This window comes from Micromesistius poutassou, assembly GCF_964030765.1.
Source record: "Micromesistius poutassou genome assembly, chromosome: 15".
Taxonomy (NCBI): Eukaryota; Metazoa; Chordata; class Actinopteri; order Gadiformes; family Gadidae; genus Micromesistius; species Micromesistius poutassou.
In genome coordinates, this window is record NC_140285.1 from 13,883,904 (window position 1) to 13,900,701 (window position 16,798).

Sequence of the window (16,798 nt, forward strand, 5' to 3'; positions counted from 1 at the left end):
CTAGTCAGTATGTATATCTATGATATCTAGTCAGTATGTATATCTATATCTAGTCAGTATGTATATCTATGATATCTAGTCAGTATGTATATCTATGATATCTAGTCAGTATGTATATCTATGATATCTAGTCAGTATGTATATCTATGATATCTAGTCAGTATGTATATCTATGATATCTAGTCAGTATGTATATCTATGCAATCCAATGACTGAAGACGTTCGTAATTTAATAGAACCGCCAACCGGATATGGGACCGTCACTGATTATGGTCCCCCCGGAAACATTTCCGTTGTCATTACTTGCAGTTCGTTTCCCTATTTGCTCGTGTTGTGAATATTTGCAACACGTGTTGTGAAATCAATGCAGGTGTTTTCTGAGTTTGCAGGTGTTTTTCTGAATTTTTTATTTTTTTTTTTTTTTAATTTAACCTTTATTTAACCAGGAGAAAAACCTATTGAGATTAAAAATCACTTTTTCAAAGGTGACCTGGCCAAGACAGGCAGCAGCACAATAAACCACATTTACAGACAAACAGTTACAGACAAACACACAGGGACCAAATTAAAATAGCACTAAAAATAAAGCAAATCAAATTCAAATCAAATTTGCAGGTGTTTTCTGAATATGCATGTGTTTTGGATATTGCAGCACACGTGTTGTGTAATTGATGAAAGTGTTTTCTGAATTTGCAGGTGTTTTCTGTATATGCAGGTGTTGTGGTGTTTGCATGTGTTGTGACCCTTCTCAGCCACCGTACATCACTCATAATTAAGGGTAGTGACCACCCTTAATTGGCCCAAAGAGATGTGACTATGTTGCATCCTTGGGATGAGGACTGCGACGTCTCTAAGATGGCAGTGGGAGGGCTATTGTCATTTTGAAATAATCGTAATTATAATGTGTAATTAAAAAATATATTACTTATGGCAAATTCTAATCTTATAGACACTAATACAGTTTTGACATTTAACAAAATTCAACAAACTCACTCAACTATTTTTCCCTTTTAAAAAATAAGTGGATAATTATCGCAAAAGGGCTCTTCAAGATGCAGAAGAAAATTGCAAAACAATGAACAATTTCTCCAATTTATTCTCAATGAAAGTGTTACACTGTTTATTAAAAAGGCATTCATGCTTTTAGAAGGCCTTCAGTGCCAGGCCTGCATGGCACTGAATGAAAACAAAAGTTTGGAGGAACAAATTTAAGCTGTTCCGAAGATCAGGTTTGGCTGACCTACTGAAAGAGGAGATGGCCATCATGGTCATAAATGCCTCCACACATTGTCTTCAAGACACAAAAGATTGCACAGCTGAAAATTAATTAGATTTGCTAATCAAATATTTCCTGCTCAACTCGGCTCTTTGTTTTGATAATTGCTGTCAACGAGTTTGGTTGACGTGCTCTAGTGAAGTATTTTCTTTACTAGGGCAGGGCAGGGTATATAAGGGCAGTGCATATTGTGTCTTGACCAATCTAAGCAATCTTTCCAGATCACTTATTTTGAAAGTTGACTCTTTGACAACACTGCCAACATCATGAACAAGCTACATCTACTAGCAGGTAACACTTTTCCTTAAATTAACAATAATTCAACATAAAATGGGTTTTGTCTGCAGTTCAATTTGAACGTTAAACTGAATCTTTGTTTGAAGGTGTTTGCTTTGCCCTGGGCAGCGTAGGTGAGTTCAGAAATATCAATACCATATATCACTTAACACTGAACAAGGTTGTCTGATGAATGTCAAAGGTTCATCTGCTTTGATAACTGAACTTTTGACCACAGATCAATGGTAAACCATGACTTTTCATGTTATTGTTGTCCAAGTCTCTTCTTCTAGACTAGGGTGTTACTTCACCAACTGGTCCCAGTACAGACCTGGTGCTGGGAAGTTCCTGCCTTCTGATGTAGACCCAAATCTGTGCACACACCTGATTTATGCCTTTGCTGGTATAAACTATGCTAATGAGCTCGCTACTGTTGAAAGGAATGACAAGGTGCTCTACAAATCCTTCAACACGCTCAAAGAAAGGTGAGCTTCACTCCCAGGACATTCAGGAACTGTTGATTTTAACACCAAACACAACCGCCTACTTACTTGTGTGTGATTGTTTAGGAATCCACTCTTGAAAACACTGTTAGCCGTTGGAGGATGGATTTTCGGCTCAGCAAAGTGAGATGGTTTATATTTATATACTACTATGTGTATCATTTCAGTACTTGTAGAGTATGCTTCTATTCCGAAGCATACTCTATTCCTATTCAGAGCATAATTCCTCATATTTGTTCAACAGGTTTACTAAAATGGTGGCAACGTCCGCCAGTAGAGGCACGTTCATCCAGTCCTCCATCAGCATGCTGAGACTACACGGGTTTGACGGACTGGATCTAGACTGGGAATACCCTGGAGCGAGGGGAAACCCTGCGGAGGACAAGCACAGGTTTACACTGCTATGCAAGGTGAGATCTAACGCACCTTATGGGTAATCTTGCCCCCAGGCGGTCACATTCACGACTGAACGCCCGGAACGGAAGCCTGGGGACGGAGTGATGCAAATTAGGGTTACTGGTGGAGAGAGGGCGGGACTTTTGGTCTTGGGTTTAGCAGCGAGAGGCGAGAGAGGGAGGGACTTCTTCTGTCTTCTGTTACATGTCTCGAAAAGTCCATATTTAAGTGAGTGCTGCAAGCAGTGCTCAAATATTGTTGGTCTTAGGCTTTCTTCTTTCTTACTTTCTTTCTTTCTTATTCTCTACAAATTTTGGGACCATACTCCTTCCACAATTTCTCCCCTAGAGACTCCATTCTACTTTTAAAATGTTCATAATAGCTTGAAATCGCGCACTACCATTCAAATTTTTTAATATTTTAAACTTTTTAAGATATTCTACTTTTATAATATTTTTTATAATGTAAGTCAATGTGTCAAAGTGTGAATTCTCTGATACTTCAACTACTTCAAACTTTGCATCTTGGTCAATTTCTAAACGTTAACCTTCGATTTAACAAATCAACGCACTTTGAATTTCAAATATATCTAAACAGATTTTCACAGTTTAACAGTTAAATTTTATGCCCGCTTCATATATTTTCAGTCTGTCTTGTTGAGGCTAGAGCGTGATGATGTCACCTGATCTAGCCCAATGTGGCTATAACATAAGCTAACCATTTCGGACATGGCGGAGCATAAACAACCTCAATATTTAACCTAGAAACACAATGTAGAGCTTAAACGGTTACGAACGGTTACAAGCAAACTGACAAATTAGACATCGATATTTGAACGGAATCTCCCTGCTTCTGAAATGAGCATCACATCACAACATCTCCGCCCAGCAGCACTCGTCCGCTGATTTTCTGTCAGCATTCCACTGTGCGATCATCCCTGTTGAGTATGCCCTAGGCTATAATGAGACCACGTTGGCTATGTAATTGCTGACAACCCCCCCCACACACACACACACACACACACACACACACACACACACACACACACACACACACACACACACACACACACACACACACACACACAACCGTAAAACTGACAGTTCAAACAGAGTATCAGAACAGCTCATTTATTTCTTTACGGTTCAAAATATGCTTCATTAAAACATATATTTTCAACCTCACTTTGCACTACAGCACTCACCGCTTTTTCAGCAGGAAAAGCATTTTGTAGTTCTTATTTATTCTCCTTGTCTTAGTTGTTGTTATTCTTGTCTTGGCCTTATTGTTTTCTCTCCAGGGACTGTCAACTGGCGTACACGCCTCATAGGAAATGGCGTTGCTGTAGACCGGGATAACGCCACAATCTGCCTAGCATATGGCCCACTCGGTTAAGATGTTAATATCAATCATGTAAAAAAGTGCTTTGGTTTGTTCAGGAACTAATGGAGGCTTATGAAGCAGAGGCCACGGCCACAGGCCGTCCCAGACTGATGCTTACTGCTGCTGTAGCTGCTGGGATAGATTCAATTGATGGTGGATATGAGATAGCAGAGCTCTCGAGGTATAAAGCCTTTATCTGCCTTGAAGATATTTCCCCTTGAAAGAGAATGCTGTGTGGTGAAATGAATGGGTACTTTTTTTTTTTTTTTCAGGTACTTGGACTTCATCAATCTTATGACCTACGACTTTCATACTAGTTGGGAGAGCAAAGTAGCACATCAAAGCCCGCTGTTCAAGGGGACGCATGAGACCGGACAAGATACTCAGTTCAACTCAGTGAGTGTAACATAGACTTAGAACATGTATCCCTGCACTTTGATGCAATCCTCCCCTCTCTCTCTCTCTCTCTCTCTCTCTCTCTCTCTCTCTCTCACAATAAGCAGTGTTTGTTTTTCTCCGACAGGACTTTGCCATGAAGTACTGGCGGGATCAGGGAGCCCCTGCAGCCAAACTGAATTTGGGTCTGGCTACCTACGGACGAGCCTTCCACCTGTCGTCTCTACTCAGTGAGGCTGGAGCCCCAGCCAACGGGCCCGCTACTGCTGGCCCTTACACAAGAGAGGCTGGCTTCTGGTCTTACTATGAGGTACAGTTGGACAATAGGACATCGAACCAGGAAATAAAGCATTTCCTGTGGCTGCGGTGTATACAACCTACATTAATTTGACTAGCTTAGAAAAGTGTTTGGTATGACGTTGTGCGCAATATGCTTAACGCGTGATTGTTTTTTTCTTTTAGATTTGCACTTTTGTCCAGCAAGCTTCGGTCCGGTGGATAGATGATCAGCAGGTTCCATATGCCACCAAAGGAGCGGAGTGGGTCGGATATGACAACAAGGACAGCTTCAGGAGCAAAGTAATGCTCTGTTCAATCTATCTATTATCTACTATTTAAAGTAGTGTAACAATATTTAAATAACCAGAATGGGCATGAAAATATTAATACTGTGGGGAAAAAATGGATTCAGGTAATAAGAGCCATAGAAAGTGAAATTGCTCTAGTTTTGGTTGTTTCACATATAAATGTTATGAATTGTACTGTTTATTTTTATTCCAGGTAGAGTACCTCAAAACCAACAACTACGGAGGAGCGTTCATTTGGGCTCTTGATCTAGATGATTTCTCAGGACAGTTCTGCAATCAGGGGAAATACCCTCTGATTAGCCACCTCCGCGCTCTTCTGAATTCAGGTAAACACCCATCTCCACACTACACCTTCACAGACACATTCAAAGCATCTCCGATAGGAGCTGACCGTTCCTTTCCTTGCCAGATGGGCCACTTCCCGTTCCCAAGACAGCGATAACAGTCCCGGCTTCAGATAACGGTAACGCCCCACCTACGACTACAGCCGCTGCCGCTGCCGCTGCTGCCACCACCACCACCGCCACCACCGCCGCCACCGCCGCCACCACCACCACCACCGCCGCTGCCGCCCCTATTCCCAGCACTGCGTTCTGTGCAGGCAAGCCAGATGGCCTCTATAGCAATGATAATGAGGTCAGCGCCTTCTACCAGTGCGCCCATGGGACAACGTATGCACACAAGTGTCCAGCCGGCCTTGTTTTCAAGGACAGTTGCAAATGCTGTAATTGGGCCTAGGAATTAACATTGATAACTGGCACTTAATGTACGCACTTATTGTATGTCGCATTTAGTTATAGTACTTAGTTGTGTAGCATCTTATCCTAGTTATTTTTGTTGCATACAGGGAATGGGTTAACTTAGCGATTGTTAGTGCTCTGCACTTGGTTCTATGAACATCTTTTCTGTACCTACAGCGAGATATTGTTTTACCTTCTTATGACAAATGTACTTATTGGAAGTCGCTTTGGATAAAAGCTGAATTTCCTAAATGTAAAATGTAAATGTAACAACTGATTTGGCTCAAACTCACTTATCCAAGTGCAATTGTTTGGTTTTTTTTACTTTCATTTCCCCATAGAACTACATTACATGTCAAATTGCAAATTTGTGCAACGCAAATTACATTTACAATTATTTGAAGGTTTTGATGGGAAACACATTATTCTCTTGCTGGTGATTAGTGAATCCTGTTTTAATGATATAGTGTATATATACTGCGACCGTGGGGGTGGTTGTTCAGTGGGCCCGAAGGGATCCTGGGGGGTTTAGACAGGGCCGGTTCTACACTGAATTGCGAAACCCCCTCGGAGGGCGAAACCCCCTCGGAGCGCCCCCCTCCTGGTACGGAATTGCGGGCTTGCGTAATTGTTGACGGGGGCTGGGGGGGGGGGGGGGGGGTTTGCGGGCTGGGGTGTTTAGCACCAGCGATTTCTGCAACTAGAAGGACTGAATGAAAAGTGTTGCAAACGGTCTCCAAAGATAAATAACACACTGGCTCACTTGGAAATGAGACCCGATGTCCAAAATCCTGAACTACCCCTTCAAGTGATAAGCATGTAGCTTTTTGTATTGTAATGAAGAATTTGTGTGAAGGCAGGGTGGTGACTGTCTTGTGTGGGGGGGGAGGGTCCGAAGAGCCGGTTGCATTAATTAATTGGTCGCACCGGATCACTGATGAGGGGGAAGGAGCCGGTGAACAGGTGATGGTGATTGAGGTTGAATTTAAGGGAAGGGCACAGCGACGGAGCTGTTGGGTAGTGGAACTACTTATATATCAAATAAATATAATTTTTGTATCCTGATGGCGCTGCCTTGGTTGTTTGTTGTTTTCCTCCAGCCGCAACAATCTGACCTCGCATTCTAGGTTTATTACAGTATTCTATTTTAGACAATGCTTCATAACAACAATTGATCAGGGCTGAGTGATTGGCAATGATTCAATAATAAGGTGACCAGATTTCTGAGACAAAATCCGGGGACATTTTGGGTTTAGCGGTGTAAAAACCTCCAAACGTGTAGTGTTTTTGTCATAGAAAACTGGGGTTTCCGGTCGGACGGGATTGTTGACGGGGGGGGAGGGGTCGGATCTTTCTTTCAGTCACAGTGAAATCTGGGGACATTTCCGGGAACAGCAGTAGCCGGGGACAGGTCACGGAAAACGGGTCACCCTATTCAATAATCAAGAGACAGGTCCAATCTAGTTAATGATTTGTGTCTTGTTTATTTTGTCTCGACCACAATCTAAGCTTATTCTCTCGAGTTCACATATTTTGCAAGCTGACTCTTTCACAACTCTGGAAACATCATGAACAAGCTACATCTACTAGCAGGTAACACTTTTCCTTAAATTAACAATAATAAAAGAGAACATGGGTTTTGTCTGCAGCTCAATTTGAACCTTAAACTGAATCTCTGTTTGAAGGTGTTTGCTTTGCCCTGGGCAGTGTGGGTGAGTTCAGAAATATCAATACCATATATCACATAACACTGTACAAGGTTGTCTGATGAATGTCAAAAGTTCTGACTACATATATTTTGATTACAGAACTATTGACCACAGATCAATGGTAAACCATGACTTTTCATGTTATTGTTGTCCAAGTCTCTTCTTCTAGACTAGGGTGCTACTTCACCAACTGGTCCCAGTACAGACCTGGTGCTGGGAAGTTCCTGCCTTCTGATGTAGACCCAAATCTGTGCACACACCTGATTTATGCCTTTGCTGGTATAAACGATGCTAATGAGCTCGCTACTATTGAATGGAATGACAAGGTGCTCTACAAATCCTTCAACGCGCTCAAAGAAAGGTGAGCTTCACTCCCAGGACATTCAGGAACTGTTGATTTTAACACCAAACACAACCGCCTACTTACTTGTGTGTGATTGTTTAGGAATCCACTCTTGAAAACACTGTTAGCCGTTGGAGGATGGAATTTCGGCTCAGAAAAGTGAGATGGTTTATATTTATATACTACTATGTGTATCATTTCAGTACTTGTAGAGTATGCCTCTATTCCTATTCAGAGCATAATTTCTCATATTTGTTCAACAGGTTTACTAAAATGGTGGCGACTTCCGCCAGTAGAGGCACGTTCATCCAGTCCTCCATCAGCATGCTGAGACTACACGGGTTTGACGGACTGGATCTAGACTGGGAATACCCTGGAGCGAGGGGAAGCCCCGCGGAGGACAAGCACAGGTTTACACTGCTGTGCAAGGTGAGATCCAACGCACCTCATGGGTAATGGGTCACATTCACGACTGAACTCCCGGAACGGAAGCCTGGGGACGGAGTGATGCAGATGAGGGTTACTGGTGGAGAGAGGGCGGGACTTTTGGTCTTGGGTTTAGCAGCGAGAGGCGAGAGAGGGAGGGACTTCTTCTGTCTTCTGTTACATGTCTCGAAAAGTCCATATTTAAGTGAGTGCTGCAAGCAGTGCTCAAATATTGTTGTTCTTAAGCTTTCTTCTTTCTTTTTATTATAAAAAACAATCACGCGTTAAGCATATTGCGCAAAACGTCATACCAAACACTTTTCTAAGCTAGTCAAATTATTCTCTACACATTTTGGGACCGTACTCCTTCCACAATTTTTAATCTAGGGATTCCATTCCACTTTTAATATGTTCATATTAGCTTGGAATTGCACACTACTATTACAATATTCATAATATTTAAAACTTTTTAGGATATTCTACTTAAAAAATAATAATAATTCAGTGTGTCAATTCTCTGACACTTCAACTACTTTATACTTCAGAACTTGGTTATTTTTTAACCGTTATCCTTCATTCTAACATTTAACAAATCAACACACTGATCTTCAAATTGATCTCAACAGTTTTTCGATATAATTTATACTTTTTTCAGAATCACAGTTTAACTTCATACTTCATAACTTCAAACTTCATTCATTTAATTTCATACCCGCTCTGTATATTTTCTCATTGACTTCCGTTGATGCTAGAGCGTGATGACGTCACCTGATCTAGCCCCATAGATATACTGACTAGATATGGCATTCGGCTTCTAAGCATGCGTCAACAATGCCACCATCTTGTAACCACCCACCTGAATGAATGAACGTCGATGGGGCAGAGGTCCTTTCCCAGTCTAAATCACTCTAAAACGCCTTATTTTAAGGCAATATTCAAGCGGGTTGGTTTCTGACATAGGTCAGACGTGTAATGATAGTAAAAAAATATATATATTTATTTTTACTAGCATTACCACAAACACACTTTTGACCCGACCCGATTGAAGATTTCCTTTAAAAAAAGGTGTTTTAGAGTGATTTAGACTGGGAAAGGACTTCTGTCCCATCGACATTCATTCATTCAGGTGGGCGGTTACCCCGCGGCAAGATGGCAGCGGCATTGACGTATATGTTCCACTGAACAGCGCAGCTCAGGCGAGATCTAGTCAGTATATATATCTATGATCTAGCCCAAGGTGGCTATCACATAAGCCAACCATTTTGGACATAGCGGGGCATAAACAACGTCAACATTTAACCTAGTAACACAATGTAGAGCTTAAACAGATACAGTATTTCTTGATTCACTGCGCTAAAATGATTGACTGATTAAATATGAAAATATGATTGTTATATTTGTGTGTGGGGACCCCCGTTTATATGGCTAAAGGCTAGCTGCTTCTTACATATCCTGTCTGGTGTACTTAAAGGGGACACATTATACCACCAGGTGTGAGTGTGATTAGCCGTTACAAGCCGTTTTGAAAATGTGCCGCTTCTGACATCACAGGTGGGCGTGTCCACCTAGATATGTGCTGGAAAGATCAGTCTACCAGCCTACCCAGTGGACTGTAGCAAACGTTGCTCATCTATCCGTCATACATTTAGGTGGACACGCCCACCTGTGATGTCAGAAGCGGCACATTTTCAAAATGGCTTGTAATGGCTAATCACACTCACACCTGGTGGTATAATATGTCCCCTTTAAGGTAGAAGCTAAATGCAATCGTAAACAATCTTTTTCACGGCATGCTATCTACACAAATGTCAGATGAAAGCTGGGACTCCAAGGGGTCCAACGGTACACGCATTTCTTGATTAACTAGAAGTGAAAGAATAACGTAAATAACACGACTGTAACACTGACTTGATTCAAACATTTCAAACTTTATCAGAACAGCTCATTTATTTCTTTACGTCTTAAACTATGTTGCTTTATTTTTATTTTCAACCTCACTTTGCACTACAGCACTCGCATTTTCTGCAAGAAATGCATTTACTAGTTCTTATTTATTCTCCTTGTCTTAGTTGTTGTTATTCTTGTCTTGGCCTTATTGTTTTCTCTCCAGGGACTGTCAACTGGCGTACACGCCTCATAGGAAATGGCGTTGCTGTAGACCCTGATAACGCCACAATTGAGGATCCTCTATCCGTCTAGCATATGGCCCACTCGGTTAAGATGTTTATATCAATCATGTAAAAAAGTGCTTTGGTTTGTTCAGGAACTAATGGAGGCTTATGAAGCAGAGGCCACGGCCACAGGCCGTCCCAGACTGATGCTTACTGCTGCTGTAGCTGCTGGGAAAGATACAATTGATGGTGGATATGAGATAGCAGAGCTCTCGAGGTATAAAGCCTTTATCTGCCTTGAAGATATTTCCCCTTGAAAGAGAATGCTGTGTGGTGAAATTAATGGGTACTTTATTTTCAGGTACTTGGACTTCATCAACGTTATGACCTACGACTTTCATACTAGCGGGGAGAGCAAAGTAGCACATCAAAGCCCGCTGTTCAAGGGGACGCATGAGACCGGACAAGATACTCAGTTCAACACAGTAAGCGCAACATTGAGTGCATACATGTATCCCTGCACTTTGACACAAAGTGTCTCAATAAGCCGTGTTTGTTTCTCCGACAGGACTTTGCCATGAAGTACTGGCGGGATCAGGGAGCCCCTGCAGCCAAACTGAATTTGGGTCTGGCTACCTACGGACGAGCCTTCCACCTGTCGTCTCTACTCAGTGAGGCTGGAGCCCCAGCCAACGGGCCCGCTACTGCTGGCCCTTACACAAGAGAGGCTGGCTTCTGGTCTTACTATGAGGTACAGTTGGACAATAGGACATCGAACCAGGAAATAAAGCACTTCCTGTGGATGCAGTGTATACAACCTACATTCATTTGACTAGCTTAGAAAAGTGTTTGGTATGACGTTGTGCGCAATATGCTTAACGCGTGATTGTTTTTTTCTTTTAGATTTGCACTTTTGTCCAGCAAGCTTCGGTCCGGTGGATAGATGATCAGCAGGTTCCATATGCCACCAAAGGAGCGGAGTGGGTCGGATATGACAACAAGGACAGCTTCAGGGGCAAAGTAATGCTCTGTTCAATCTATCTATGACCCCTCTCTAGACCACCGCACTGTATATTATATAGTTTAAAGGTCCCCTTTTTACCACTTGTAATTTACAATTAGTAATAAAATATTTTTTTATTTTTGCCAAGGTCCAGTACCTAAAAGCCAATGGGTTTGGAGGAGCTTTCATTTGGGCTCTAGATCTGGATGACTTCAAAGGAGAATTCTGCAGACAAGGAAACTACTCCTTGATCAGCTACCTGCGCTCTATCTTGGATTCAGGTAACACATTAGGAAGATTAGTAATCATATGTATTTAGTGTCATAATAACATTTTAAAAAGTTTTATTTGAATATGAAATAAATACAGATAATTATTATTCATTCAGATCCTGCCCTTCTACCTACAAATGCCTCTCCACGACCCACTAGGGGCCCCCCTTCACAGGGACCCCCCGCACAGGGACCCCCTGCACAGGGACCCCCTGCACAGGGACCCCCCGCACAGGGACCCACTAGGGGACCACCCGCAAGGGGACCTCCAGATAACTTCTGTTCTGGTAAACCAGGTGGGCTGTATGTTAAGCCTGATGCCCCGGGGTCATTCTACAGCTGTGCCAATGAAATGACCTGGGTCATGAACTGCCCTCAGGGCTTGGTCTTCAGAAAAGGTTGTAAATGCTGTGGCTGGCCCTGAAACAAAGTCCTTTCCAGCAGTCTACCAATGTAATGTACCAACTGTTTAAACAATAAGAAAATAAAGAGTTCAAGGCATAACTTCATTTAATTGTTATTAGTTGGCATGCTCCATTTCCAGTGCATTAGAAAAAACAATTCAGTGTACAAAATGTCATCACTTCATATCAAATGTGGAAGTGAAAATGTAAAAGCATTCATTATTATGTGCAACATGAGGTAAAGCTATGAATCAGCATCAAGAATAAGGAAGGTTTCAAATTCTTGTGTGTAAACAATTTAACTTTGTTATATTATAGTGGTTGAAAAAATAATTTTTTTGTTAGGTAGATTTAGAAATAGATTTCCAATTTAAAAAAAAACATGACTCAAGAAAATAGCAGATAAAGTACCAGAGTGACATCATTGGGTATCATATTGCACAAGGAATAAAAGGCATTTTGTGTTGAAATGTAAGATTAATAAATAACCAATGTATTTGCAACTTTCTGTCAAGGTGTCACGCTAATCCTTCACAGCAGAGCAAATGCAATACAGCATATTCACTGCAAAATTTAACCACAAAAAATGAAGATATATCACCAGCAGTATTGTGCACATTCTGCCGTGACAGGACAACGTTCTCATAGCAAACCATGTCCATCAGAATTCATGAACCCCACTGTGAGTTTCTGGTAGTTTCTTAATGTCACAGTTTTGAATCAAAGTGAAGTAAAATCCTACCATGTCCTCATAGTTTTTTTTGGATATTCTCTCATTGATGCCGTGAATCCTGGGGAGAAAAGGAAACTGGTTTGTTTCTGCCATTTCATTTCTCAACACTACAATGCGGCTTCAGCAAGACCTCACGAGAGATCACTTACCTCTGAGTATCCCCTGCTTTAGCCCAGATCGGAGCGAAGCGATAAATATCGGCGACCAGATCTTTGAAGTGACGACTGTCAGTGTTGCCTACACAGATACCTGTGAAATGAGACAGAGCAAGACAGCTTGCCAACAAGACAAGACACAACCACTTACACAGGTGTTTGCTAGTGTGGTACAATTCCCAGACTTTTGGGATGCTTACATGATGTGTTTGAAGTTAAAGTTCATTTATTTCACAAAGGGACAAAGTATATTGATGAACATTTAAAAATAAATAATAATAATAATAATAATACAGGATTATAGCCAAAGGCTAATTTCCATCCTTAGTCCCTGAATAAATTAAAAATAAAACAAATCAGAGTAATACATCATAATATACATAATAGACAGGGTTAACAGATCAGCGGCAGTGGACAAATTATAAATTATCCCAGCTAGTGACAACAGGTTTGATTTTCCAGAAGCCATTTTTTTAAGATGTTTGGAAAATGAGGTGAGAGTTGGCGGTTGGTTTGACCTTATAAGTTAATGTATTGGGTAAAACTAAAATTGAGTGTCTTTCGGTAGATGATGCATTGATTTTTCTTACCCGGCGCAACTGTTAGTTGTGGGAATACATCCAGAATGCTCTTCTTGAGGATCTGAAAGCCATAAGAGGTCTCACTGTAGGAGCTGACGGGCAGCGGGTCAAAGCCATCCACCACCTCTACCTTCACACGCTGGTCCCCTACTGTTGAATCGACCAGGTCCAGAACCTACAAAACCCAACAAGTCTACATGAACTGAGCATACAGGGCAGGATCAGAATGCATCATGGGATTTTTGGAAGGCAATAGTCCGCTATATGGAGAGGACTCAATAGAGTTGTAATCCAAAATCAACATAAATATACCATTAACTAGATTAATGATAACTTTGTTTCGCAACATCTCGCATGAAAACCGCTTGGACAGTTTAAATATCCAACAATGTCTCACAATGATGATAAATCATTTTAATTACTAAACAATGAACAAAAATACATAACTAGAAACATAATAACTACCGTTCCAATGTTCCTAAAATGGCAGCAATCATTGCGATGTGACGTTGCGATGTACGAGCACTATAAGATGCTACCTATACTGTTAGTTCTTGAAGAATATATCAAGAGTTGAACATCTGGGAAAAACCTTGCAGAATACTCAAATAAACTTTACTTATTGCTCTGTGGGGTAAAGGGCAGGAACTCTTTCCAAGTTGGAGTGGTATAGAATACCACTAGATAAAACTACATATTATAAATACAAAAAAATTGAAAAATATTTGATCTTACCTCTTGTAATGACTGAGCCGAATGGATCCGGAGATTTACAAAGGCTTCAGCCACAGAAGGGAGCACGTTAACCTGGCAGGTGGAAGAGAAGGTTATACTCACCATCATATCCAGTGAATTCTCAAACAAAATGCCACCGTTAGTCACGTCATCATTCTCTTCATCTACCTTCACCCCAGCATTAAACATGGTGACAGCGGTCGTAGTCCTTGAAAAAGCATTGGTTTCGGGTTTTAACGCCAATAGTCTGCAATGTAGAACATGCTCATTTTTTTTATTGCTGTGCAAACATCAGTAAGGGTATCGTACCTGAAGGACACTTGCTGCTCAAGCCATTGAACAAGATTACCTGCCAACAACTGGTGCAAACAGCCACAGGTTCGATGCCAAAAACCGTATAGGTAGAATGAACTGAAAAAGAAGCACGTTGTACTTAGCAAACACCTCCGTGAAAGGGTTTTTATTTAAAAGCAAATAAAAAATGGCCAATGGGAAAAACTCAGTCTGTTTTTTTGTTGCTCCTGGTCAGCCAGGGGACTCACGACTAAACCGCCTCACCTTGTGGGCCAGGTGTTCAAAGGTGCCACGCTCAGGGCCCTGGCCAAACAACACGGGCATGGGATTGTCCTCCAGCCTAGGAGAAACGCCATCATTAGAAGGCTTTGTGAAGTTTTTTTTTAGAAGTCTGTGTGACTCGATCAATGGAATTATCTCAATACCGAGCAGTGTGAAAAACAAATAAACGTGTGAAAGGACCTTTTGACGGCTGCAGCCAGAATACCGATGCTACTCTCTCTTGGAGGCATGGAGGAGTGACCTGGGGCGGTGGTCACACTGAGCTTTACGGTGGCACTTCCCTTCTCACTCACCCCTATTCTACAACAAACAACAAACACACAAGGCCAAAAGCATCACATATGCATGCATTTGGATGTGTTCTTCTGGGATGTGTTTGGCGGTTCTCCCAGCCGACAGATGGTGGTGTGTGGTCTTACAGAGCGGCGGGTCCGTCGAGACCCTTCATGACTCCATCTATCACCAGTAGTCCCTCATCCAGGAGGAAGGACAGCTGAACGTTGCGCTGCTTCAGCACACGCACAATGTTCACAGCCCCGTTCAAACCCGACACCTGTCACAACGCAGCGTTTCCATGGCGAGAGACAAGAGTAAAAACGATAAATTGACAGTTGGACATCATTCATTTAGTCTAGAAATTAAGGATCATAAAGTGCATTCATTTTATGATTGTACAAGAAACAAAATGCTAATATTGCAATAAATGTATGACATATATGAGCCATAAATTGTGAAAAATGTAAGTACTTCTTCATCATGTCCAAGCCCAATGTAAAATCCTCTCCGTGGTGTGTAGCCTTTCAAGAGTAAATACTCCAGAGCCTGTAAAATCCCCTGTGGACAATATATACATTTATTTATTATCTACATTAGTTACATTTTTATCGTGAAGGAGATGCATTTGAACTTGCTGCTGGTGAGTATAGAAACTAACTAACGAACTTGTCTGCCTGCTCCTCTGCATAGCATCCCTCCTTACCCCCCATCGCCCCTCATCCCCTACTCTCGTAAAAACACCCCACTTACGCACTTATTGTATGTTGTGCATCCTGGCACTTAACAATAGTAGGCTACTTAGCATTGTGTAGCATCTTATCCATGGATACATGGAATGGGTTAACCCAGAAATTGTAAGTGCTTGGTACTTCCCTGAACATCCTTACGGTACCGACAGCAATAAATTGTTGTTTGTCTTCTGACAAAAGTACTATTGTAAGTCGCTTTGGATAAAAGCATCTGCTAAATGCCCTACATGTAATATACATGTCCTCATTATGTCAACGTTTCTCTTAACAATTTTGTCAAATAAGGTTATTATTTTATTGGGGGGGGGGAGAACACAATCAACCTCTCACCATCACACACTCCTTGTCGTCAAGGGTCCCTCTACCGTAGATGAAGTTGTCTATTTCTTTAGCAGAGAATGGAGGAGCCTCCCAGCCATCAGACTCGGAGGCAGGCACCACATCGATATGGGCCAGCAGCATGTAGGGGACCAGGTCAGGCTGGGAGCCCTGCACCGTGAACAGGTGGCTGAAGTCGGCCACCACCTCATGTTGAACTAGGCTCGAACTGAACACTGTTGGGAAAGCTGAAAAGGGAGAGTCAAAAAGAAGCAATACAAGAATCGTAGGAGAAACCAGGACCATTACAGCCTCCAGAATAAATGGACAAATGCTCCGCAGTTGAACACTGACTGTATGACTATTTTAATAATGTCGTGGGTTGTTTTAAACCTACCTTTCCGTAATAACCTGCTGAATTCATGTAGCGCAGTGGCGTTGATGTTTGTCGGCGAGTAGGAAACGGTGGGGATCCGGATAGCCTCTGTACAAACAACACGCAGACTGTCAGCTGTCATCGATACTATGACGAACGATAATCTGATCAAATGTGACACGTTTTGAACAGTGGAAAAACAACAGCACCTTTAAAATTCGTGAAAAGCTCTTCTCTCTGGCGCTGGCTAATGTCAAATCCGATATGGTTGGTCTTTTCCCAGTCAGCGAGTTGAAGTCCAACGTTGACATTGAGGGAAAAGGTCCTCAACGTGGCAATAGTTAGGAATAATAGAGTAATAAATAGTAAGACATACAATATACTTTTTACATAACGGAATAATCTTGGCTTTACTCCAGGAGCTGCCATGTTTCGCTGACTTCGTTCTGAACTACAAACTAGACGATTCCCTAC

The 16,798-nt window shown here is 41.8% G+C and overlaps 3 protein-coding genes across 3 annotated transcripts; 2 read left to right on the plus strand and 1 right to left on the minus strand.

Annotated features, from left to right (window-relative positions):
* The first annotated feature begins 1,521 nt into the window (after positions 1 to 1,521).
* LOC311359832 (acidic mammalian chitinase-like) lies at positions 1,522 to 6,616 on the plus strand. Its single transcript, XM_084479863.1, has 10 exons — positions 1,522 to 1,567; positions 1,660 to 1,686; positions 1,833 to 2,037; positions 2,300 to 2,465; positions 3,891 to 4,015; positions 4,107 to 4,230; positions 4,358 to 4,540; positions 4,693 to 4,809; positions 5,011 to 5,143; positions 5,227 to 6,616. Exons 1-10 carry the CDS (start codon positions 1,543 to 1,545, stop codon positions 5,553 to 5,555), a joined length of 1,434 nt encoding a protein of 477 aa, XP_084335989.1. The 5' UTR covers positions 1,522 to 1,542; the 3' UTR covers positions 5,556 to 6,616.
* A 335-nt stretch (positions 6,617 to 6,951) lies between these two features.
* On the plus strand, positions 6,952 to 11,930 carry LOC311359633 (acidic mammalian chitinase-like). Its single transcript, XM_084479689.1, has 11 exons — positions 6,952 to 7,150; positions 7,243 to 7,269; positions 7,423 to 7,627; positions 7,712 to 7,768; positions 7,873 to 8,038; positions 10,299 to 10,423; positions 10,508 to 10,631; positions 10,715 to 10,897; positions 11,050 to 11,166; positions 11,298 to 11,430; positions 11,538 to 11,930. Exons 1-11 carry the CDS (start codon positions 7,126 to 7,128, stop codon positions 11,843 to 11,845), a joined length of 1,470 nt encoding a protein of 489 aa, XP_084335815.1. The 5' UTR covers positions 6,952 to 7,125; the 3' UTR covers positions 11,846 to 11,930.
* A 502-nt stretch (positions 11,931 to 12,432) lies between these two features.
* Positions 12,433 to 16,762, minus strand: LOC311359632 (N-fatty-acyl-amino acid synthase/hydrolase PM20D1.2-like). Its single transcript, XM_084479688.1, has 13 exons — positions 16,534 to 16,762; positions 16,346 to 16,432; positions 15,961 to 16,196; positions 15,353 to 15,439; positions 15,025 to 15,158; positions 14,786 to 14,905; positions 14,588 to 14,663; positions 14,379 to 14,440; positions 14,198 to 14,276; positions 14,030 to 14,101; positions 13,304 to 13,469; positions 12,708 to 12,807; positions 12,433 to 12,616 (listed from the first exon to the last, which is right to left on the minus strand). The coding sequence occupies exons 1-13, from the start codon at positions 16,751 to 16,753 to the stop codon at positions 12,487 to 12,489; spliced, it is 1,569 nt and encodes a 522-aa protein (XP_084335814.1). The 5' UTR covers positions 16,754 to 16,762; the 3' UTR covers positions 12,433 to 12,486.
* Between the last annotated feature and the right edge of the window lie 36 nt (positions 16,763 to 16,798).